Source organism: Anolis sagrei, chromosome 4 (genome assembly GCF_037176765.1).
Source record: "Anolis sagrei isolate rAnoSag1 chromosome 4, rAnoSag1.mat, whole genome shotgun sequence".
In the NCBI taxonomy this organism is placed as follows: domain Eukaryota; kingdom Metazoa; phylum Chordata; class Lepidosauria; order Squamata; family Dactyloidae; genus Anolis; species Anolis sagrei.
The window spans coordinates 213,382,930-213,409,614 of record NC_090024.1 but is presented as its reverse complement, the minus strand read 5'-3'; the positions used below and the strand labels follow the sequence as shown (position 1 = coordinate 213,409,614).

The 26,685-nt window shown below is 38.2% G+C and overlaps 1 protein-coding gene across 19 annotated transcripts in view; it reads left to right on the top strand.

Moving 5' to 3' along the window:
• PTPRT (protein tyrosine phosphatase receptor type T) overlaps positions 1-26,685 on the top strand; it is a 713,818-nt gene that overhangs the window by 267,027 nt on the left and 420,106 nt on the right. For all 19 annotated transcript variants that reach the window (XM_060772259.2, XM_060772263.2, XM_060772261.2 and 16 more), the window contains exons 3-5: positions 7,844-8,115; positions 17,244-17,325; positions 24,975-25,090. In XM_060772259.2, the coding sequence (XP_060628242.2) occupies positions 7,844-8,115; positions 17,244-17,325; positions 24,975-25,090 (470 nt within the window). The remainder of the gene's footprint in view (positions 1-7,843; positions 8,116-17,243; positions 17,326-24,974; positions 25,091-26,685) is intronic.

The following is a 26,685-nucleotide window of genomic DNA, read 5'->3' as shown; positions in this document are numbered from 1 at the left end:
TTGTCCATTTCATTATCTTTGTGCATACCATTTTCTCAAGCTTGTTTAGTCTCATTTTTGTACCAATTTGCAATTAAAATAAAAATCTCCCCATATTGCTATTCATATGATTTTGTGTGTATGTCTCTCCTAATGCATTAAATTGGGGCCAGGTTGTTTTCTTCTTAAACTTATCTCTTTTTAGTTGCATATTTTAACTAATACACACATTTTTTGCACACATCTTTTGGTTCTTATATCTTCATTCCAGAAGAGCATCAACAGCAGAGGAAGACAGTTCCAATTTTCATATTGCTTTGGAAGGGATTACCTTAAAAAATCTGAATTTGAATCAGTGTATAAACTGTGCAAAATTCTCTCCCATGTTTGTTCCAGTTCCAGATTATGTACTGTAAATTCTTTGGCACTGTTTGATACCGTAGTTAAAAATCACCTGTGTAGGCTTTTGGCATTGACATCTTTCCAAATTAACTACACCACTATGAAGATGCCTTTTTAAATTCAATTTATTATGTCCTGTTGAGTAAACATTTATTTTTCCCTTTAATAAATTTTCTCATAGTAAGCTAACAAAGCTATTTTCTTCTCTGTTTTATCTCAAAATGACTTCAGTGCCATGCACTGGTGTGCTGCTGGGAGGAATTGGTGATATTTATATAAGTCCTTTAAGAATTGATTTTTTAAAATAACATTATTATTAAAGAATAGCAACCATATTGTCCTGACATACATCTATGGATTAATTTCTTTTCTAGTCATCTTGAGTACAACTGATCAAGCAACAGGAGATCCTTAAAATGGTTTCCCAGTTTGGTCATAATTATTTCAAGCCACAGGAACTTTGTGTATGCGTGCCTGAGTTATGGAACGACTATACTCCGAAGTATATGCATGCTATTATGGTGTCTGTAATAATTTAGCTTTTAAGCAGTGTGGCACTTGAAAGGGGACACTGAAACAGCTTCAACTGAGATCTGTTTGAGCTGATCACGAGGGATTCTTCTTGGTGGCTCATTTCTTCAGCTGTCATCTGCAGGAACACAGCCATGTAATCTTAATGAACAATGTGCAAAGCCATTAAAAACTCAATTATAGCCTTCTTTTTTACTGTAGACGTGAGAAAATGCAATCATAAAGTGCTGATGTGTAAACACAATAGGCACCATCTGCTACCAAGTATGATTTCAGCTCCAAAAAGAGGATATATGTTGCAGATGCATCAATAATAGGAGGCTTATCAAGGCATCGTTGTTCACTAAAGAGGGGGGAGAACAAAATTTATCGGCATCTAGAGAGCACTTTGTGGTTTAATTCCACATCTTTAGGAGCAGGTTCTATAACCATAGCAGTTTGAGCACCATTTTATGCCCTCCATAATTGTAAGAGATTTTTTTAAAAAATAATCTTTTATTTAATCTGGACTGATCTGGGAATATTTTTAATCTTCAGAAAACTGGCAGCAACAGCATGTTATTAATCACACCAGCCTGTTGATCAACACATTGAATTCAGCTGACCTGATATGCAATCTGCTTGAAAGACAACGTGGCTCTGTGTCTATGTTAATGAGTACAAAACCCTAGGACTTTTAGAAAATGCAAAATATTTCCTTTAGGATTATATTTTCTTAATCTTGACATGTTTACAGATTTCTGGATGAAAATAACAAATTACAATATGGATGAATGAAAATATGCAGATTAGGGAGAACAAAATAGAATTGTCATATTGCCGAAAATGTGTGGAAATATAAAGTGGATGTTTACTTGTCATTTTCTTTCCTTTTCTCATTCAGATAGAACAAAATGACTTCTTATTAAAAGACAGTCTCTGAGTTATAAGCATCCGACTTACCAATGACTCCTAGTTAAGAATGGTGGTGAGACAACAAGAAGTGAGATAAATCTACCCCTAGGAACAGAAATTCACTCATGAAAGAGTTGTCATGGGAAACAAGTGTCTCAATTGAAGCTTTATCTCTGATCCTTGTTTCCACAACAAGCCAAATTTTCCAAAATCTAATAATCACAAAGACAGAAAATGAAGTGAAATCTTCTGGAAAGGGGCAAAAACAGCAAAACAAAGGCCACAGGGGTGTTAACCCTTCCCTATACTATTCAAAGCAAGTGTGCGTGTATATATATGTGTGGGTGACTGGAGTTAAACTTTTAAAAATGTATCTGTTCCAACATACAAACAAAATCAACGTAAGAACAAACCTACAAACCTTATTCATAACTTGGGGACCCCCTTTACAATAAAAGCAAATACAGGTATTCAGATACACATAAGGATAAAAGTGAAAAAAGAAAAGAGAAACAAAACACAACAGAAAACATAGAAAAGAGTTATTACAATCTATAGCTTTCTTTACAATTTTTATAAATATACATAACCCCTCCCCCCAATTTTCAAATTGGTCTGGAAACAGGTTTTTGTTTTTGCATGAAAAATGTTTCCAACGTGCTCGCACATCCCAATTTGCATGTTAAAAATCTACGCATATTGTTTTGCGCAGGACAGTCAGAAATACTTTGGGGTCTGTGTATATTGGGCAGAAACTATACAGAAATATTCAGGAAACTAACAATTATTTTTCCACACATGTATAGATAAAATTGTCAAATATTTCTACCTGTCGACCTTATGTTTGCCCCATGGTATGTCCACATGCCTTCTCTGTTAACCTTTTTGATACAGCAGATTAAGGCCCTGGAAATCTTATTCATATTATAATTTGAGACACAAACTTGTCCAAAGTAGAGTGTTTGTATTTGTGCAGAAGAAATGTTATATACTGAGAATGTCAAGAGTTCTTTTTGCCACCGTGATATGGGCTCCCAAACATGGTAGCTGGGTTTAGAAATGCGAGTACTTCTTCAAAGTTATCAGATTATTTGTTCCTGGAAGTGACTTTTCATGCAGATTTGCTTGACTTACATACCCTTCCAACTGTCTTGTTTTGGTAGTAACTGACACGATTAATTATCTGTTGTCCTATCTTTTCAAATGCCTCAGTTTCCCTTTCCTTCTTTTACTTTCACCCTTTACCCTGAGCTTACTTCAGTTGCTTGTAAATGGAGCTCAAAGTGCAAAATTAGTTTGCACTCAAATTACTCAAATGGAGACGATGAGACAAGGAGGCAAAACTTGGCCTTATGTTGTTTATTCGTTCAGTCACTTCAAACTTTTCATGACCTCATGGACCAACACACACCAGAGCTCCCTGTCAGCACCCTCAGCTCCTTCAGAGTCAAGCCAGTCACTTCAAGGATACCATCCATCCATCTTGCCCTTGGTTGGCCCCTCTTCCTTTTTTCTTCTATTTACCCAAGCATCATTGTCTTCTCTAAGCTTTCCTGTCTTCTCATGATATGGCCAGACTACTTCATCTTTGCCTCTAATATCCTTCCCTCCAAAGAGCAATCGGGCTTTATTTCCTGAAGTATGGACTGCTTGGATCTTCTCGTGATCCAAGGCACTCTAAGAATTTTCCTCCAACACCACATTTCAAAAGCATCTATCTTCCTTCGCTCAGTCCTCCTTATGGTCCAGCTCTCACATTCATAGATTATTACGATGAATACCATTGCTTTGACTATGCGGATCTTTGTTGACGGTGTGATGTCTCTACTCTTCACTGTTTTATCGAAAATTGGTCATTGCTCTCCTCCCAAGAAGTAAACTTCTTCTGATTTCCTGGCTGCAGTCTGCATCTGCAGTAATCTTTGCACCTAAAAATACAAAGTTTGTCACTGCCTCCACATTTTCTCCCTCTATTTCCCAGTTATCAATCAGTCCAAATGCCAGAATCTTGTTTTTTTTATGTTTAACTGCAACTCAACTTTTGCACTTTCTTCTTTCACCTCCTCCTAAGCTCCTCCTCACTTTCAGCCATCAAAGTGGTATCGTCTGCATATCTAAGGTTGTTAATGTTTCTTCCAGCAATTTTAACCCCAGCCTTGCATTCGTCAAGCCCTGCACATCGCATGATGTGTTCTGCACACAATTTGAATAGGTTGGGTGAGAGTATACACAAAGGAAAAAAATCAGACATCTACACCTCCTTCTAATTTTTGCATTATCCTCCAACTTTTACTGAGGCCACATATGCCTGTGTTTTAATTTGTAAAAAGTTATTAGATCTAGATTTTATATAATCAGAGTTCTATTTTTAATCCATTTCAGTTCTGTTATCTTATAATCGGTTTTAGACTTCCAAGCTCATTGGAACTATTTTATTGAACTATATGTCATCTCACAGTTAAAGCGGTTTTTAAACTATCAGTCAGTTCTGAGGTTTGTCAGCATTGATTAAATTATGCATAATCAATTCAGTTATTAAAAACCAGAGGAAGACTAAAAACCCTGTTGACAGCACAAACACAGAGAAGTGTATGGGTCTGTGAAAAATTGTAATAGTTTGTGTTGGAATAAATCTAATATGCATCCCCAGAACATCTGCATTTTGATTCTTCCAGCAGAATGTTTGTTCAAGTGTTCATTCCATTGGAAGCTCTGCAGTTCAGCCAGAGAGCATCTGTCAATCTGCACTCCGCTGCACATCCAAATGTGCAGCTGAGTGTTGGTGCATTATGTTCAACTGCACATATGCTCAGAAAAACATTTGGATACTCATCCAAGTGAGCATTTCTACTGAAAGCTATGCAGCATGCCCCACATCTATAGTCAGATATGCATTTGCATGAAATTGGGTTTAACATATAAGTGGTATGCAGGAGTTTAAAGCAATGCACTTTCTTTACTTCAAACAATTTTCATTCTATGCTCACAATTTAGTTATTTCCTTTTGGGTTTGAAAACAGCACCCATTACTTCAAAAACGATTCAGGGCAGCTGACACACAAACAAAAAACCAACATAGAACACAGAAGAGTGAACAAAACCAATAATTTGGGGGATGTAGGGAATCAGATTACATTCTCATTCACGTACAATATATGACTTTCAGTCTAGATAGCTGAGGGGCATGAGTTCACACACACACACACACACACACACACACTTTCCATGATTCGAGACTGTCCAGTTGACACATACTTAGTCAGATGTTTCCAGTGTCTATCCCTCTCGATATAATATGTATGGCTGCTCATCGAGCAGAATTGATCAGAATGTGTATCTGGCCCATCTGCCTGTCTGTTAGACTACTGCAACATGGCACACAAAAGGGTAAGCAAACATCAGTGGGCTAGAAGCAAACCTTTCTGAACGCGGTCTTCTGTGAACTACATGAGGGCAATCAGAGAAATACATTTATAGTACAACTTGGCAGCAGCACTGGAACTGAGAATGTCAAGAGAGTTGTATTTGATTAAAAGTTACTATGCCTGACTGCTGAAATTGATATCCTTCTTCTCCTGCTTACCTCTACCTTCCTAATTTTATTACATTTCTATATTTCCTGAAGGCCCCAAATATATTTAAGTATAATAAAAATGATTATTTTCACTTTTTTAAAAAAAAAATGCCAGGGACTGAAAGAGGTTTTTCTCTCTCACTATGACTGTATTAAACATTTCCCCATTATTAACAAGAGCATTTGAACATAAAACACTGGAATGATAGGGATGGAACAATATTTGAAAAATTTGTTTTAAAAAAAACCATTTTATTGAGTCTTAGATGCCATGAAATCCTGATGTGGACAATCTGGGATTGACTAGAGTCTGTGCATTCTATGCAAAATGCATATGTGGTGTTTTTTTAACACAAAAACTAGCATTTTCTGTGTAGGAAAATAAATAAATATTGTTTTACACAACTATTACTTTGTTCTGAAAATGTTTCCTTCATAGAAAATGCTGGGGTCAGGGGTTGCAAAAAAGGCACACTACAGATTATATGCAGAAGTCTTGAATTGTGAATGATCTTTAACAATAAAACTTTCACTTGCTTAATGTAAGAAGAAAATAGCTGAAATTACTTATTGATTCCTTTAAAAACAAAATTAGCAAAGAATAACGTCCTTAGTGAGTGAGTGCCTGTGGGTTCCAATTGTTCTTTTTCTTACAGTAGGTAAAAGATTTTCCCCTGACATTGTCCAGTCGTGTCTGACTCTTGGGGTTGGTGCTTATTTCCATTTCTAAGCTGAAGAGCCAGCGTTGTCCATAGGCACCTCCAAGGTCATCTGGCCAGCTTGACTTCATGGAGCACTGTTACTTTCCTGCCGGAGCAGTACCTATTGTTCTACTCACATTTGTATGTTTTCAAACTGCTAGTTTGGCAGAAGTTGGGGCTGACAGTGGGATCTCACACTGCCCCCCAGATTCAAACCTGTGATGTTTTGATCAACAAGTTCAGCAGCTCAGCGGTTTAGCCCACTGTGCCACCGGGGGCATCTTACAGTATGACCCCTATATCCAGGACTTCATATGGATATGCCAAACTGTGGGTTATAGTGGATTTGTTGATCCATTTACTCTCCTGAGATGGGCACAGCTGAAGGGGCATCGGTTCTGTTGCATGGAAAGTCAAGACATTGACCCTTTGCTTTAGCCCATAGACTTTTATTTATTTCATATCAAAAGCATTGCATAAATTCGTATAAAACTGATAAAAATAGAAGGTGTACAGGTGGCTAAATATGTTTTGACCAAAAACGGCAACAGCAATGGCATTGTCTGTAACCTCCAACAATTCCTCCTCTGTACATGAGGCAGGGCACAATGGACAAGCATACAGATGCAGAGTTGTCTGTTCTGCTCCACAGTCACACAAGATATGGGATTCTTTCAGGTAGTGCCATTTTGCCAGGTTGTTTTTTGATCTGCCCACTCCACTTCTGAGTCTATTCAGGGACTTCCAAGTTGCCCATTCTTGGTTTGCCCCTGGAGGAAGACCCTCATAGGGGGCCATCCAGTTGGGATTTCCTGATTTAGTTGCCCAGAGAGATACCCTTGCTGTTGCTGGAGGGAGGTGACAACTACTTACAGTGCAATCTTGAGTGTGATTTACAAAATGGATAAAATAAAGAATACAAATGCAATCTTGACTTGTAAAGTTGTCATCACTGCACTGCATGCATTGATTATGTTAATTATTTTTTTATTTATCTATTTTAGCACATCAGTGCCCATTCTAGTATTGCTCAGAACCATGCATGCTGTCGATCTCCCTCAATGCAAATAAATTGTGAATAAAAATCACAGTACTAACGCAATAAAATAAGATGAATGTACATAAATGTTCCGTTGAAGAAACCATAGCATGAGAGACTTTTAAGAGTTCCATTCATCAATAATCCTGCTCAAGACTTGCAAAACAATAATTTGTGCCATTATGTAGTAAAGCTTTGGTCCTTACCATCAGTTACCAAAACTGAAGTCCAGTGAAGAATCCAGTGGTACTTGCCCTTTCTTCTATGCCCTCTTTAATCAACATATTTAGATAAATAGAAGTGAGTTTAATACTGTTTCTATGCATTGGGAGAGTTTGGTGGCCACAATAATGTTTAGTAGAATGAAAAAGATATATACTATCCATGCTTGCTGTGAATATTTTACTGTCAGCCAAATTGAAAAACAAAATAGAAAATGTGAAAATAGTAATAAATAACACTCTTCAGTGTGTGTTGCAGACAGTGGGTGCAAATCTATTTGTCAATCCTGTAATTTTGATGTGTTATCTTTTTAGATAAATGCTGCTGTTAAATAATAGGCTTGTATTCTTTAAATGAATACCTGCTTTGGTTTTTTTTTAATGGCTGGACAAATTATTTAGAGTCATTGATTCCTATCATAGTATTCTTCTGGGGAAAATGTAATAAACTGTTGACCTTATTCTCTTCATTCTCCTCTTTTGATTTCGCTTTCCTCTCTAGGGTCCTTCGTGATGGTGAATAGTTCTGGGAGAGCATCTGGTCAAAAAGCTCACTTGCTTTTACCAACACTGAAGGAAAATGATACCCACTGCATTGATTTCCACTACTACCTGTCCAGCCGAGATCGTTCCAGCCCAGGATCCTTGAACGTTTTTGTGAAAGTTAATGGTGGGCCTCAAGGCAACCCTATCTGGAATGTCTCTGGAATTGTTACAGAAGGTTGGGTGAAAGCAGAACTGGCAATCAGCACATTCTGGCCACACTTTTATCAGGTACATTTGAGATTTCTGTTTTCCTTACACCAATAGACTTGTTCCATTGTCACTATTTAATTTCACAACTAGCTTTGGTAACACCTTTCTCAGGTGTTATAAAGAACTACCTTCAAGGTAATCAAGGATAGCTTGATTTCCAGTTAGTATAACAGCAGCTCACAGAATCCATATATGATAAGTAAAAGAATAAAACCCTAGTAATTCATTAACAAAATATCAGTTTTTGTTAAACCTAAGTTAAATATATTAGCAATGAACTTGTAATCTGAATCATACACAAATTTAAAAGATGTATTGTCGAAGGCTTTCATGGCTGGAATCACTAGGTTCTTGTGGGTTTTTTCGGGCTATAGAGCCATGTTCTAGAGGCATTTCTTCTGACGTTTCGCCTGCATCTATGGCAAGCATCCTCAGAGGTAGAGGTCTGTTGGAATTAGGACAATGGGTTTATATATATCTGTGTAATGGCTGGGGTGGGGCAAGGAGCTCTTCCCTGCTGCATTTAGGTGTGAATGTGTTAATGAAGGTGATCAGCTGAACATTCACACCTAACTGCAGTAGGGAAGAGCTCCTTGCCCCACCCCAGCCATTACACAGATATATATAAACCCATTGTCCTAATTCCAACAGACCTCTACCTCTGAGGATGCTTGCCATAGATGCAGGCGAAACGTCAGGAGAAATGCCTCTAGAACATGGCTCTATAGCCCGAAAAAACCCACAAGAACCTAATTTAAAAGATGATGGAAACACTCCTTTTTATTAGAAAGCATACCAAATTGCATCTGTACAAAGCATACCAAATTGTTTGGAAAGTATACCAAATTGCATCTGTACAAAGCAGCATATGATGGACTAAGTTTAGTGCCATAGGGAACAATTGTAGAACATAATGTGCTGCATTTCCATCATGCTTAAGCCCAGCAGCTGAGGAAAGACTATCCTGTCACCTCTGCTGGCACTGTTGAGGCTCTGAAGGGTGAACAGCAGCTCCTCTCGTCCACTGCCATTGCCATTTCCTTTTCCTTGTAAGGTTAAAAGCCTGTGGACAAAAAGTTATAACATTAACACCTGTAATCCACCCTTGTAAAGTTCCATGTGCACTGATAGTGCTACATAAACAAACAGTTTACTTAGGTAACTTATATCTCTTCTTTCTCCTAGAACAGGACTCAAATAAATATATGTAGTGGGTGAGGAAACATGCAGTATGGAGAAGTCATTATGGGAAAAAACACAAAGTTAGATTAAATGTTAAGCGACTTTAATATCCCTACAACTTTTGTGTTTGTATGCGTGTAAGCTGGAATTTGACTTTCTAGTCTGAATTCTGTTGCTGGTCCCCAATAAAGCTAATCATAAAATATTTTTTAAAATGTTGTTATTATTATTATAGGAGGAATGCATGCAGTAGTCCCCAAGTTACAAACATCCAACTTACAAATGACTCATAGTTAAGAATAGGAGTGAGATAACAGGAAGTAAGAGAAATCTAACACTAGGAAGGGAAATTCACACCAGGAAGAGTTATCATGGAGGAAAGGTGTCTCCATTGAAGCTTTATCACCAATCATTTTCACAAAAAGCCCATTTTTTCCAATATCCAATAATGAAAGGGACAGAAAGAGAGGCAAAATCTTCTGAACAGGGACAGACAGCAAAACAAACACCACAGGGGTGTTAATCTTTCCCTGTGCTATTCAAAACGTATATATCTATATCTATATAAAAAAGGTAAAGGTTTCCCCTTGACATTAAGTCTAGTCCTGTCTGACTCTAGGGGGGTGGTGCTCATCTCCACTTCTAAGCTGAAGAGCTGGCGTTGTCCATAGATGCCTCCAAGGTCATGTGGCTGACATGACTGCAAGGAGCACTGTTACCTTCCTGCTGGAGCGGTACCGATTGATCTACTCAGATTTGCATGTTTTCAAACTGCTAGATTGGCAGAAGCTGGGGCTAACAGTGGGCACTCATGCCATTCCCTGGATTCGACCTTTCAGTCAGCAAGTCTATCTCCCACCTCTCATCTCCCATCATCCCTCATCTCCTCCCATCATCTTCCATCACCACCCATCACTCCCATCTCCTCCCATCTCCCACCCCCTCCCATCATCTCCCATCATATCCCCACTTCCCCTCCCTCTATATATATGTGTGTGTGTGTGTGTGTGTGCATGTAGCTGGAGTTCCACTTTAAATGCCCCTGTTCTGACTTACAAACACATTCAACTTAAGAACAAACCTACAGAACCTATCTTGTTCATAGCTGTAGTTGCCAGTTGTAGACTGGCTGTAGTTGCCATTTAAGATGTCATTTTTGAAAATCACAAATATTCCCTATGCGTGTTCTTGTTAAAAATAGAATCCAGAACTCTCTCCCTGTCATTCTCCTGACAAATATCCCTTCTCTGAAACTTCTAGTTACATTTTAAAAGAAGTTCATATTGCTACCTGTAGACTTATTAATGCGAAGGCTACAGCTTATCATTGATTCAGGTAGTATTGCTACATTGTAATTGGAAAGATTGGGAGGGGAAAGAGAGAGAAAGAATAGAAGATGTTCTGCTGTTGGCTTTGGTTCATTTCCAAGTAGCATTTCTAAAAGAGATTGTCCCAAAGGCAAAGTGGCTACAACTTAAGGGTGGCTAAAAAAATGAGTGACCATCACCAGCCTTGTTCTGACTGACAGAAATAAACATTCCCCAGAGTGTATGAGGGGGACTATATGGGAGGAGGCAATCCTATAAGTAAAATGGATTCTTACCATGTAGGGCAGTGGTTCTCAATGTGTGGATCCCCAGATGTTTTGGCCTTCAACTCCCAGAAATCCTAACAGCTGGTGAACTGGCTGGGATTTTGGGAGTTGTAGTCCAAAACGCCTGGGAACTCACAGGTTGAGAACAACTGATGTAGGTCTTTAAAAATAACCCAAACTTGTACTTTGCCTTGGAAATCTCTTGTTTGTAAATTGAAGCCATCTAAACAATACATAACAACAAATAACAAAGGCCTACTTGTGCTACTTAGTAGGAATGTGTGATTTATTTTAAAAATGGCTCAAAAGTCGCTACAAAACTGGAGGATGCTGGCATTTCATTTCTAAGGTGTTTCTAAAGTATAGTTAGTTAAAAAATCTTACTATGAGAGTAACAAAATGTTGTTACTATTTCATTATAGTAATTTTGCATAATTACTATAATTGGGGAAACTTCAGGAGCTCATTTCTCCCTCATTGTTACAGCTATTGGGGTCAAACTCAATACAATCGTAGAACACATTTACCACTCTTTGCCCATAAAATTTTAGAATATTTCACTTATCCATGAAATTTTGGGGAATTTTCAACATTTTTTAAAAATAAAGAAAATATGTTCTTAGTTTTAAAGTATTATTTCCTGCTTAATTGTGTAGTCCTTACTTTTAAAGTAGTGGTTTTGCACTGAAACTTTGTTTTCATGCCAAAAACTTTGTTAAATGGGTGGATGATGATGATGCTAAATTGGTTGACTGGATAACAAAATGTGCTATACAATATCCCTCATGTAAAGACAAGATTTTTGCAGTTTAATAAACTTTTGTCATGTTTTTATGATAGAATCAATTAGGAAGTGACATTTATAACCCAGGAACAAAAAACATAATTTATTGGAGCTCTGGCTGGCTATGGAGGGGCAAATCTCTCTTATGCTAAGCAATGCACTGCTTTCTGGGAAAGGATTAGGGTTCTCTGGCATAAACCTCCTCCCTTCCCAAACTACATTTCCTAGAGTTCTGTGCTGTTCCCAGAAAGCACTGCTTCCTCTTTCCCCCCACTCCTTGCACTGAATATGAAACTGACTTTGAGAACCTTCTGAGATTTACAAAACTAAAATGAAAAAACATGGGATAAGTTTCAATTCTCAAATTGCTGGCACGGGCCACACCCATGTATCAGATATTGCCTCATAAGTACGAATTTAATGAATTTGATCTGAGTTACAAGGACTAATGAAAAAATGCACACCTCTACTATTTAGCATAACATATTCCACCTTTATTTGTATATTGTCAGTCCCAGACATGTCCCAAGCCTGATGATTCCTTCCTGGACCAACATGTCAGTTTTCCAGCTCTACCTAGAGTAGCAAATAAATTCCCCAGTTCAAGCTCAGCTTTTCCATGAGTTTTAGCATTGTATTATTTAAAAATAAATAAATTAAATTATGAACAATATAACATAGTTGCATAATGTAAGTATCTTTTAACAGAACAAACAAGAAACTCACCTGGCATTGCATATTAGTTTCCCACAAAGAAAGCTTTTCATTGTTAATATAAAATCGTTGGCTCATAGGTTCACAGACAAAGAAGATAATAATGAATTTACCATTTAACTCAGTGGTTCTCAATCTGGGGTCCCCAGATGTTTTTGGCCTTCAACTCCCAGAAATCCTAACAGCTGGTAAATTAGCTGGGATTTCTGGGAGTTGTAGGCCAAAAACATCTGAGGACCCCAGATTGAGAACCACTGATTTAACTAAAGCCAATGTGATGTGGCGGCAAAAAAGGCCAATGGGATTTTGCCCTGCATCAATAGGAGCATAGTGTCTAGATCTAGGGAAGTAATGCTACCCCTCTATTCCGCTTTGGTTAGACCACACCTGGAATATTGTGTCCAATTCTGGGCACCACAATTCAAGAGAGATATTGACAAGCTGGAATGTGTCCAGAAGAGGGAGACTAAAATGATCAAGGGTCTGGAGAACAAGCCCTATGAGGAGCGGCTTAAGGAGCTGGGCATGTTTAACCTGAAGAAGAGAAGGCTGAGAGGAGATATGATAGCCATGTATAAATATGTGAGAGGAAGCCACAGGGAGGAGGGAGCAAGCTTGTTTTCTGCTTCCTTGGAGACTAGGACGCGGAACAATGGCTTCAAACTACAAGAAAGGAGATTCCATCTGAACACGAGGAAGAACTTCCTGACTGTGAGAGCCGTTCAGCAGTGGAACTCTCTGCCCCGGAGTGTGGTGGAGGCTCCTTCTTTGGAAGCTTTTAAACAGAGGCTGGATGGCCATCTGTCAGGGGTGATTTGAATGCAATATTCCTGCTTCTTGGCAGGGGGTTGGACTGGATGGCCCATGAGGTCTCTTCCAACTCTTTGATTCTATGATTCTATAATTCTAAAGCATTTCTTCATAGGTCCAAATGTGACTCTGGAGTAAGTCAAACTCCCCACTGACACTGATGAAATTAATAATAGGAAAACCCTTGGAAAAGAAGCTTAGTTCTGACTGGATATTTCTATCTTGTACAATAGATGCCAGCTTTTCTATAAGTGCCATTTTTAATGAGACAGTCAGCTTTTTCCAAGTGTGAACTATTAAGTCTTATAGCAAACCCAAACAAAAACATTATAAGATATTTATTATTTAAGATGTCACAGTTGTCACAAAAGATGGAAATAAGTCTTCCTTTGGGACCAACAGAAACTGTCTGGTTTCTAATTTGACATATTTTTAGAAAAATATCCTCTCAAACTTCAGAAACACTGGAATGTTGTCCCAAATTTAATGTTCAAGGGACAAACAAGCCATGTTGCTTGGAGCATCCCAAAATCTCAAAGGGTGACTAACACTTCATTGTATATTAATCACTAACAATAACTTCCTGTTCATATTAATATATTTAGAAACGTCCCCAAACTGGAAAAATATGTTCGATCAAATGCTTTTCTTTTTTAATTGGTTTTATTATGCATTTGTGTTAGAAATCAAAGATACCTTCATTTCAAATCTGATTATTAATCCGTTATGCATAATTATATTTTGACAGAACATTGCAAGGTTATAAATCAGAAAGGTGAAACACTTTAAAAATACAGAAAGAACTTCATTAATTAAATAAAATATAATTGGATTCCCAAAACAGCTACAAATATATTGACTCTGATCATAGGTTTTAAGCTTTTGTGACATTAACTGGAAAACAGTATTTTTCTTTCCTGTAAGGTTCACAGTGATGAACTTAACTTTTGTTGAAATAGAGGTTAAAACAATGACCCTCATAATGACCTATAATAATAATAAAAATGCCAGCCTTCAAAGGCATTAAATAATTATGGGGGATTGTGAGGGCCATTGTCTCAACCTCTGTTTCAACAGCAGTTAAGTGCACCTTCTGTGAACCTTCTTGGATGATATCTCTAGGGAAGAAATAGATTTTAGGGAATCCATGAAGACTGCTGTTGAAAAGATAGCACACCTTGTTTCCTCATGTACTCTGTAATATCTAATGAAATTCAATATGGTAACAACGTCACACATTCCTCTACCTTTACAAGAGTAACAAGTGATGTTGAAGAGAGATGAAATTAAGGACCTCATCACATTTGCCATTGGAATCACCATGGATCGTAGGAAATCTGGCAGTGACTGGTGGTGCCGTACACCGGTTCTGCTTTAGTATTGCCATAGAGCCCCTCTGGATGCAGATGCACATCATGGAATGGAAGCCAGTGGACTCCCTGACAAAACCAAAAAGAAACTGGCATACACTACTGAATTATAGCCCATCTGATGAGTAACTGTGTCACATGTCAGTATACTCTGGTTATTGCAGAAGAAGGAGGGGAGTAACCAAGGTTTTTCTAGGGGCTTTTCTACGTAGGCTGAATAGTCCCCAGTGACTGTGAAGTTGCTCTTGGCTTCATGATGTCCAGGAATTTCCAGTCCTTATCACGAGTAGGTTCATCCAGTTTAGCCCCACATCAGGAAAGTCATGGAATACTCCAGAGTTTGGCCGAACTATGAAGCAACCTCCACATTTTGGATACTATGTGGACATCCCAACCGGTTCCAATACAGACTCATCAGACAGAAGAAAGGGGGCTCATGTTTATTTATTTATTTACTTGCCATATTTATGCCCCAGCTTTCTCAACCCTGTAGGGTTTCAAAGCAGCTTACATATATAGGAAATGATTTGATGTCATGTAAATGTACATACAGTAAAATAAACATATACATTAAAACAGTCATGAAAAACAAATCAAACCCTAAAACACTTATCACAATCATGTTATCCAAAATCATAATCCATGGCTGTTCCAAATTATAATTGCACTATTCTCTATTCTTGAGTGGGATAATTGACCAAATGCTTGATCCCACATCCACGTCCTTATTGCCAGAGAGTCATGTTGTCATTGCCAGAGAGACACAGAGCTCCAGTAAAGCCGCTGGTTGGTGCAGGCTGCCCATGGTGACATCAGCAGAGGTACCCCTGTATTCAGGGAGAAAGAGGGAGGTATCCCCCATTTCATCCCCGTAAAAGTCAACCATTTTATACAAATTTTGAGTAATGTGTGCATTGCACATTTTTCCATTTTGCTTATTGACTAAATCATGTTTTTTTCAAAGTTTTCAAATGCCCATTTCTTTTTCTTTATTAAAATTCATCACAGGGCTCAGAAAAATATTGATTTTCAAGACAATATTATTTTTCCCCATGTCTAGTTGAGACATCCTAAATAGATATTTTATATATGTAAATATGACATAATAAATTTATTTTTCACCTGTGTTGACAGTACTACTTTTGTTGTTTTATATTGCCTAGTTGCCTAGGTACACACTTATGGGCGGCGGGGGGGGGGGGGGGATTCCTGCAGCTCAAAGCCTGGATTGAAAACTCTCAACGGTCCTGTTCTAGCAGCTGCCTTGAATATATTCTCACAGTTCCCCATGATTAAGCATTTCAGTACAGATGCATTTCTTTCAGCTCCATTTGAGCATTACTGTCAGGAATACTTAGGTCGACAATCACACCAACAAGATCTCATTATGGCAGCAACATATGTTATGTCAGTATTCCAGCTCTACTAAAATGTGAATTTTAGGATTTGCACAGGCTGAAACGCTGGGATTAGAATTACTGTAAGAATTAGGACATGGCTATTGCCAGGATCTCTACAACCAGATCCTGTCTAACCTTGGAAAGTTAGGAAACTCAGCTCTGGCAAGTGTTTGGGTGGGAGACCATCAAAAACCAGGTGCTATATGTTAGAGAAATGAATTGACAAAACTATCTTCCTTGCCTACAAAAGCCCTATGAAATGCTAAATCAACAGGCAGCGTAAAGATATATACACACTTGCATCCTTGAAAGGAAGTTAAGAAGGTTTTGAGCTTGTATGACCAAAAACAGAAACATTTTCTTGTCATCCTTAACTCAGCCTTACAGACCTGTCCTGCCACTGCCTTAGCACTTACCACAACTAACTGTGAGATGTAATCTTGCTCAAAGGGTGCACATCCTAGGTTCTGTGGCACTGAGAACAATTGCCCTAACTGTTATCCGGGCTTGGGTGGCTCAGAAACACGGAATGACAGTCTCTCCCCGCTGCCCAGGTGTATTATGGCATCTACCTTTTCCCCTATTGCTCACTTTGACAACAACCAGAGCGACAAGGGGTCCTGGGAGGAGAGGAGGGAGAGGAAGGGGCATTGTCATCTCCCCCTTGGCATCCCATTGTTCTGGCTGTTGTCAGAGTGAACAATAGGAAAAAAGGTAGGTGCCATGTTGTGGCCAGGGACCACTAAGACAGGGGAAAGGGGGACATGTCAGGTGGCTGCCCAGTAATGCCAAACTGTGTTCAATGCCACTGGGTATTGGAGGTACCTTCCCACCTCTATGGCAGCTGAGGGAGTCTCCATACAGATGCCAGATCAGGCCCACATTCTGGATCAGTTTGGATTTGAGCCATAATGACATATCCGTCTTCATGCTCCTGAGAGCAATCAGCCTTTGTGATCGGCATTCTCAGTTAATATATAGCTGTCTTCCTGTTGGTTTGTGTTTTTGAAATAGCAAATGGGTTAAAAAACAAATGTAAGACCTAGTTATGTGGACTATATCTTTCTTTTCAATAGAGATATACAGTACTAGAAAAAAGGTTTATAGGTTTGGATTTTCTCTCCTATCTCATGAATAAATATGAGAGAAAGTTAGTTTTATTTGTCTATAAACATAATTGTGAAATTCTTTTACAAGATTTTTTTGCTTTTTAAAAACTTAAACAGTGAGTGAATTGTTTAAATATTTCAAAGACTGTATTTAAGCAGGTATTTTTCCACTATGTCTTACAGGTGATATTTGAAGCAGTTTCATTGAAAGGCCATCCTGGGTACATAGCTGTGGATGAAGTCAGAGTACTTGCCCATCCTTGCAGTAAGTATCTTTCCCTCCTTCCCTCCTTCCCTCCTTCCCTCCTTCCCTCCTTCCCTCCTTCCCTCTTTCCCTCCTTCCCTCCTTCCCTCCTTCCTTCCTTCCTTCCTTCCTTCCTTCCTTCCTTCCTTCCTTCCTTCCTTCCTTCCTGTTTTTCTAACCATAGTGCTGTTTTATAGTAGGCCTTGCCTAAAGAGGAGTAATTCCCCCAATTCAATCAGTTCTGAACATCTTCTTTTATTCCTTTCAAATGCTTACAGAGTAGAAGCAATCAGCCTTGAATAAATACATAATTTTTCAAGTTTTGCAACAGGCAGAATTACTATGTATGTGTAACTAGTGCCAAATTCCAGTCCATTATTAAGTGAATATAAAGCCCAGATTGTTAGTTCTGATTTAGTCCATTGAAGGAGAAGAATTACAGGGTTCTGATGGTACCCTATAGAACTAACTTAAAGGGAGAATTTTGGGGGAAACCTTCATGTATACAGCTAAGCAAATTAGTGCAGCATTCATTTTGGAAGAAATGCCTCAGAGTGCCGTTTCTTTAAAGGAAAGCAAATCTTTTCAGTGCCTCTATGAAAGAATTTAAAGAATATGTATCACTTTCAAAGCGTGCAATTTATACTGTGAAGTAGAAAAGGAAGTCAAAAATTGTTTCACTACATTCCCTAGGCTGTGGAATTTTCTTTCAGTAATTTTGTCCCAATTTATTTTAAAGCATTCAGTTAGGAATATGTACCCAATTGTCATGAGAAATGTCTAATTCATCATACTGAGATAATACATTTGCACAGTACAGAACTCAAAAACATAGCCAAGTTAGTCTGGATCAGATTTGTTAAAAATTCTAAGAAGAAAGATCTGCTATAATTTTTCATTCTGTTGGGATGAACTGGTCATCTGGAAGGTCTCACTGAACCAGTAGCTGCTTGAATCCAGTATGGTAAGACAACTAGGTCTGCTTAGAAATTTATAACCTCCCAACACCATCAGTGTAAAACAAAAAACTTAGTGTATAATCCATCTCTGTACTATCTGTAAAAGTACTGATAATGGTGATGATAACATAGTGTACCACATGTAGATTTCAGCATGGCCTTTGGTAGACCCATTGCAGCATGGTTTGATGGAGTACCCTATTCAGACTTCCTCAGAAGTACTTCACAAAAACAATTACCACAAATTGTAATTGTGGAGCTAGTTTTGTCATTGTGGGACTAGTTGACCTAGTTTTGATATTCATGCTTATGAGAGTAGTATCAACTTTGAATTTATTTCCATATTTCATATCTCTTCAGTATCACATTTTTATTTCAGTATAAAATTCTTGTGGTCTGCTAGAATCATTTGAAAGGGAAAGTATTTGATCTACCTGCCAGGGCTTTAGTTTAAAACATGGGCAGGATAGAGTGAAAGGAAGCCTTCTCCCATTTCCACAGACAGCAACTTTTCAAATCTATTCCAGGAAGGGACAGAAAACATGATTGCTCTCTGACTAAACAAAAGTCCTCACTCAGATCAGGTAAACTGGCTTATCTTTTCAGTCACTAGGTTGGACTCTTCATTTTGGAACCAAATCTGAAACAGAACAAAAAAAATCTGATTCTATCCCACCTTTCTCCTGAGGAGCTCCAAGTAACACATTTTTCTTTCTTTCTTACAGTATATATTAATGTTTTAAAATAGTGATCCATTACTTTAGTATACACTTATTCTCTTTGGGGCCACATGCAATTATCAGCTGCTTCCTTTGGCACCACTGAAATGAAAGGGTTCCACATATTTTTCCTCTTCATCTCAGTTGATTATCTGGATTACAGGAGAAGAATACAAAACCTTTATTTCTGAGAATGCTGTTTTTCCATCACGAATAGCAATTCCAGTAGAGATCACTGGTGCAAATTATAACTGATTTGTACTTGCAAGTTAGAGTGATTAATTTCAAAAGTATTATTGCAATTGGGTGATTTTTTTTTAAAAAAGTAGCATATTTTTCAGTGTGACAAAAAAAAAAAACATGGAGACATTAAACTGGGGGCACCTGGTGTCTTGAGACAGCTGACTATGTAACTTCTAGACATTTTCTGGCAGCTTTTTAAAACTTTGATTAAGGGTTTTATGGTGACTGGCAGTAATCTCCAGCATTCATCTTGTTGGATACCCTGAGAATGACTTGGACAGAATTAACTGCATGACAGCTATTGTACACCAACTACCTGTTCCCTAGGTTCCTAGCTGACTGTACAAATATTTGCATATGAAGGAGAAATGACTTCCCCAACAAGGTTATTGAATGGAACATTTTGTCCGTAAAGCGATCTATTACCCTTTACATCAAAATATACAGGGGGTGAACTTAGAGCCTTCATTTGGTTTAGTTTCTGGTATGTCAGAATTTGAACCTGTGAAAAAGTGAGTAAATTTAAAAAAATGGCTTTATTGAAAGAAATTATTTTTTGCCCACATTCTTGTAGGCCAGAATAGGGTTCTATGTTGTATGTGTTAAATGTGTTTATGTGTTAAATGTTTTGATACGGCCAATAGGCCAATCAATAAAACGTATCTATCTTGTAGGCCAGAATCTGAACAGGATGGGGCCCCTGAGTTCAGCACTTGTGTCATGTAATAGAGAAGGTGACAGATCACTTTATATTGCACAGGTGCTGGCAAAACATTTAATAATAAATAATAATTTATTTATAACCCACCCTATCTTCCTGAGGGGCCTCAGGGTAGTTATTTAACTAACATCCCTGGTTAAATATTATTTTCCCATACTAGGGCTCAAAACCTACATTTCACAGATTCCTTTCAGAAAGCTTGTGATTGGGAAGTCTTTAACTCCTATGTGCCATGGATGTAACTCTAGCATTGTCTGCTAATTTTTCTAGATGAAAATCCATGAAATCAACACACAGAATTCTGAAGAAATGCATTTTTTTTCTAAATTAGCTAATGTGAAATATTTCCTTCCAGTTCAGTGTATATTTTAGGCATGTATATCAAACTTCAGATTATTCCCAAATACTGGAGATGGTCTATAAGTTTTAAAAGCTTGATCTACTCTGGTTCAGTGGGTAACCATTTCACAATGGAAATTACAAGCCAGTAGGTTTTTGGATAAAATGGGAATTATGCAGGATAGTCCACTATCTAATCCTGATTGGTAGACTTGCATTAGTATTAGAATAAAAATAAACAAAATGAAGTCATGTCAGTTTTCCATTTCTCAAGGGATTTGAATTCCAGTTGCAGATCATCTTTGCAGGTCTTTCCTTTCTAAACAGCTGCAGGTCTGTCTCGCCTATACTAAATTTCAGTTTATTTTTCCTCATACAGTTGCCTGCCATAAACAAATATTGATTCAAGATATTAAGAGCCTAAAAGATAGGGTAAAACTAACTTTTTATATATTGAAAACTTTTCTGACTTTTAGACTTTTAGGTATGATAACTGTTCAAGTATTTTTAATACAACTGGGAGGTATCAACTTGATCATGAAGTAATCAGCCCTCTTTTATTATATTATATTGTTTTATAATATAATTTCATTTTATTTGTCTCTTAGTAACTAGAAAGGACTTATTGTAAATTAAATAGGTTCGTTTTTATGCACTGTAGTTGGAGGGGATGGAAAGTACTGACTGTCAAAACCATTTGCTATAAATATTCTGCAGAAGCAGTATTGTTTTGTACCTAAGCCTCTCCATTTCAGGTGACAGATCTATGACCCTGTCTCAGCCAGCAGCTAGTACATCAATAAATTGTGACATGGATAAACTACTGACCAGCTAAAATGGAAGGCATAGCACTATTTAACTGCATTGGCTGGTATTTCAGGAAAGTAGTAAATGCTACTCACCAGATAATAGCTAACCTCTTGTAGGTTTGTCTAGGTAAAATAAAAATGTTGGGAAACTATTTTAATTTTGTTTTTGTTTTTTAAAAAGGGCCTAAGAAAAGCATTTAATCCTTCTCTCCCCACATTGTAACTCCTATCTGCAGCCATAACTGTATTAATCATGGGATATCTTAATCGTGTATCTCTCATGTCACATATCTATGCACTAAATTTGGGCTGCGGAATAAGAAATGTGTGATCTATAATTCATTGCCAAATGGGCTTTTAAAAAACAAAGTGCAAAAAAAAAATGGAAAAATATTGGAAAAATATTCTATGGTACTATCTTTGAGAAGCCAGATATGGCCAACATTTTGCATTGTCTACCTATAGTTTATAAACATACCAGGAAACCAAACATTTCACAAGAGGCAGCATTAGCTCAAAGAAGCATTGTTCTGTGAATATATGTCATTGAATGGAATAGTTTGGCCTATGTTGTAGGATTTGCTCTAGTTAACATATACATTTAGTTTATAAACAAAATGGATTGGCAAATACAGTAGACTCATGGGACCCCCTGGAGTTTGTGTCGGGACACAGACGCCTTAATTGTCCAGACTCAGAATTATTTCCAAGATAGAGTTTATTAAACAAAAGGAAAGGACTCAGAAATACTTAACTCAGTGTCTCTGGTCAAAACACAAAGGCAGAAACCAGTCCTGGTTCAAAAAAAGGTAACTGAAGCAATAATCCAGATTATCCGGAGAAAAGAACCGGATTAAAACAAAGCACTCTGAAAGTCCCACAAAATAGCACAGCAAGTAAACAGTTAACAAACAAAAGAGCCGCAGGGAAGAAAGCATAGTCAAACGAAGTCCGAGGTCATAGCAAGCTGAATCCAAGGTAGCGAAGTTCCAAAGTCCACATATGTAGCGTTGTAGTCAAACCGGCCGAAGTCAAAGAAGGGGAAATCAGCACTCATGGGAATCCAAGCCAAGTCGAAAGCACACACAATCGGAAGCAGTAACCTGTAGATCCAGGACCCAATGCCAACACGAAACAGGCAGCGACAAAGACCCAATGCATGAACATAAACCAACACTTTGCCTTCTGCAAAGATTCCCCATTTCAGAGCCTACTTTTATCTTACACATCATCATCAGAAGATGAGCTGACCTCCACCCCGTCGTTATCCCTTGCAGCTGCTCTTGATTCCACACGTGAACTCCTACTCCCATCCCTCCAACTTCTCCATCTTCTGTCAAGACTTAGGTCCCCCTAAGACTCAGCCGTATTCCCCGATGGCCAGTCCTCATTACCAGAGAACCCTACAAACGTATCACTGGACGTCGGCTCCGCACATTCAGCCTGTACCTCTTTTACCTTATTCCAGTCCCATGTGTCCTCTTCATCTTCATCACTCTCTAACCCATCACCCCCAGAGAAACCCAAGAATGATTCCTCATCTGCGGGAGTATATCCCGGATCCTCTTCCTCTGTTGCTCCTGATCAGACTCCTGCTCTTGAGTAGCCCTTTTCCTTCCCTTAGACCAATCCATGATGTTTCCTTCCTCTTCTTCACTTGTTGATCCATCATCCCCAGAGAAACCCAAGAATGATTCCTCATCTGTGGGAGCATTAAGTATATCCCGGATTCTCTTCCTTTGTTACTCCTCATCAGACTCCTGCTCCCGAGTAACCCATTTTCCCCTCCTAGTGCCCAAGCTACTGTTAGCATCGCTACTCCCAGGCTCTACTACAACAGTTTGGTTCCAGGACTTACCCATGTCCTGTGAATGCTAGAATCTTTGAATGCTGGAATCCCATTACATACAATAACATAGTATAATGGTGTCCTTTATATTGAATGTCAAAATCAAAGTTTGATGTCTGGATCCCCCCCCCCCCAATGTTTTCAAGCCATAGAAATACGACTGGAATTGCCCCTGTCCAGGTGTGTGAGATCATTCACGGTCCTCAAGAGGATACTGCCTATTTTTCAGTTGTTTTTAAGACACTTTTCTTAGGTATTATTTGTAAAGACAAAATCCAATTATCTTAGAATAAATGTTTTGCCCCCCAAGCAATATATCCTGTGAAACCTTTTGTAGCACATACCTGATACTTATCAGCTGAAACAGAGTAAATTTTATCTCCATTTGTCACTTCTTATTTAATAAAATTATAAATTTGATTGAACATTATAGAGAACTGTCAGTTTTATTTTCTGTTCCTCTAAAACTTATAGTAAGAGTTGATAGGACAAAGACAGTATCAGTCTGAGTGCATATCCTTAGTAAGCAGTCACTGCTCAGCATCCAAGCCCACCTCATTTCACTTCCAGTTGTAGTGTACGCCTAGAGCTGGATGATGAGTTTCTCTAGCAATGTGTAATAAAACTACCTTTTTAGCTGGCTAGGCCGAAGCCTGCTTGGCAGTGTTTGGCCTCCTGGTTGTTGAGCAGAGAAGGAGGAGGAGTCAGGCTGACTGCAACAATCAGGGGTGGAGTCAGCTGATGGAGGGAAAGGGAGCTGTCTTGTCTGACAGGGGAGGAGAGTCTGAGAGTTAGACAGAGAGAGTTGGATTTTTAGAGCAGGGAACTGACAGAAAGGGAAGAGCTTTTAGCTAGTCTCTAGGTTTAAGGTATATGGTGAAGGCATTAGGCTAGAGCTTTACTAGAGAGGCTAGTAAAGGAGAGCTGTGTCTTATTGAGCCTAAGAGAGGTTTCAAAGATACCTTATAGCCAGTTGAGGGAGGCAGACAGGGGTCTGTGCTCCAAGGAAAACTGTGTCTAATAATAGAACAGTTGGTTATAGAGACTCAAGCGGAGAAAGCTATTCTGTCAGAGAGAACTGTTTGATTTAAGCAACCAAGTTACTGCAACTGCATCAAGATTTTGTACCACTCATTCCAACGAGTTGTTGTTATTCTCAAGTTAAAAATAAAATCTTTATTAGTTTACTCTTAACTGTTGTTCGCCTCAATCCATTCGTTTCCCTCTAAAATCATTCTCTCAACACATCTTTTAATCTCCAGTCAGCCATTGAAGTTCAAGAGCTCAAACATCCTTTTATTTAAAATACAATCACACCCTTTTGGTTCCTCAGGCCGGCAATTCTGAGGTGGTGGCAGCTATATTTCTACCAAGTACTTCGGTCACTTAGGGTCAGCCTTTTGTTCCACGCTATATCCAAGGGCGGAGGTGGGATTTGGTTGTTCCCCCCTGCCCCAGGTATCTTCTAATTCTTTATATTGGTGACAACGGTGGGATTGGTTGTTTCCCCCCTGCCCCAGGTATTTTTAATTCTGCTATACAATGCATCTCCTTTAAAGCCATTTTCCACATGGCTTTAAATCTTCATTTTCTATATGTGTAGACTCTTGGCTTCAAATTGTCACTTTTTATGTGCAGAGATGATAGTGTAGGTGAGGCTAGAATACTCCCTCTCCACACATGCTTCATGAATGACTGAGTGGGTCTTATACAGACTTAAGCCTATATATACTTTCTTCCATGTAACCTCCACTGAATACAATAGGTTTTATCTCTAAGTGTATTTCAGTATGATTGGATTTAATCAATTGCAGATGGCTGCCACTTCTATTTCGATGTTCTTAGCTAGAGTGACAGAGTCAAACTATTTTTAAAAGCAAAACAAAAGGGGAGCCTAGCAATGATTTTCTAAGCCATTTATTCTATAGGAAGCCTGGCATACTCTTCAAGAATAGCTGACAGTCACATCATACCTCTGCCATTATTATGTACTGTGGTGCTCTACCCAGGTATTTTTTTTATTTTTGTTAGGAAAAGCTCCTCACTTCCTGCGGCTTCAAAATGTGGAGGTTAATGTTGGACAGAATGCAACATTTCAATGTATTGCTGGAGGAAAGTGGTCTCAACACGACAAACTGTGGCTACAGGTATAGTAGACATGAAGCCTTTGTTATTTTTCAGATGTTCCAAAACAGAAATATGGCTTCATACTTCCAAGGGGAATGTCTATCATTTTCAATAAGCAGCAGGATATTTGGCACTTGTGTTGCTAGATATTTTCTTGGACAGCAAAATAATGGAAGTCTCCTTCATTCTTTGAACAATACTATGAATTTCTTAGATTTGAAAAATGAAAATGTTGTCAGCTGAAGATTATTATAGATCACATAACTATTAGGATTAGTACATCTGATTGTGTGTGTATATGTCCCTGCAAATCACCTGTGAACATACAACAGTCTTATGAAATTCATAAGGTTTTATGAGGCAAGACTCAATAATGGTTTTGCTAGTTCCGTCTTCTAAAATGTAGCCTACAGCATCGGATATTTTTTGCTGGTTTATCGCCCATGTACTGATCAGGGTTGACCATCCTTAGCTTTTAAAATACCAGATAAGATCTAGTGTCTTTAGGGCAGTGGTGTCAAACTTGTAGCCCTCCAGGTGTGTTGGATTTCAGCTCTCAGAATTCCTGGCTACTGGACAAGCTGGCTAGAGCTTCTAAGGGTTAGAGGCCCAAACATCTGGAGGGCCACAAGTCTGACATCTTTACATTAGAGTATTTTACATACTTCTATTTTTTTTAAAAAAAAATGCTCCAGATAACATATCAGAGGTTGTAGAATTGGAATTCTGAATCAGGGAAAAGAGATACAAAGATAGCACTGGACGCTGATACATAATAAGTGTGAACAGTGTCAATATGGGTCATGTGGAAATGGAAAGAAAAATATATAGAATGAATCTTCCTTTTTACCAATATATATATATTTGCAAAAAAAAACCTTTTTAGATTTAAATTTCAAGAGATTTGCATATATATAGTGAAAGATAGGGGGAAAGAAGGCAAATCACATATCCAACACCTGCTGAATTTATCCTTAAGTGGCCCTGATGGGGGGAAGAAAAGAGGAAGGAAGACTCAGCTTACACAAAGGCCATATCAAAAGCACAAGCCCAGATGCTTCCCTGCTTCTCAATACATTTTCTGCCCTTTTAGCAAAGTAGCCTGGAAAGGAAGATACAATCTTTTCTCTCTCACTCCTCCTCCTCCCCACCCTTCAAATTGTTTCTGAATAATGGCAACCTTCAAAGAATGTATTAGAAGGTTTACAAGAATTGTTCATAGGGAGGTTGCCTATGCCTTTTTCTGAGACTAATAGAGTGAGAATTGATCAAGGCCACTGAGTTTCCATGGCCAGAAGACATAGTCCACTATTTCACACTCACTGCATTATTTTATTTATGCAAGTAAAAAACTAAATAGCAAATCATTTATCTGATACAGTAACACACAAGATTTTGTTTTATTGTGTTGCTTTTTCATACAAATACTTCAGGACAGAGATTACATGACAGAATCACTGTCTAAGATATTCATTGCATTAAACAAAACAAAAAATCAAAGTGAGACTGTTTGCTTTTAAGAAATATGTTCTTAGGAACTAAGCTAAAAAAAAAAAGACCCAAATTCTGAACATGTGTGCAAACAATTATGAAAAAGCTGAACTCATTAATATGG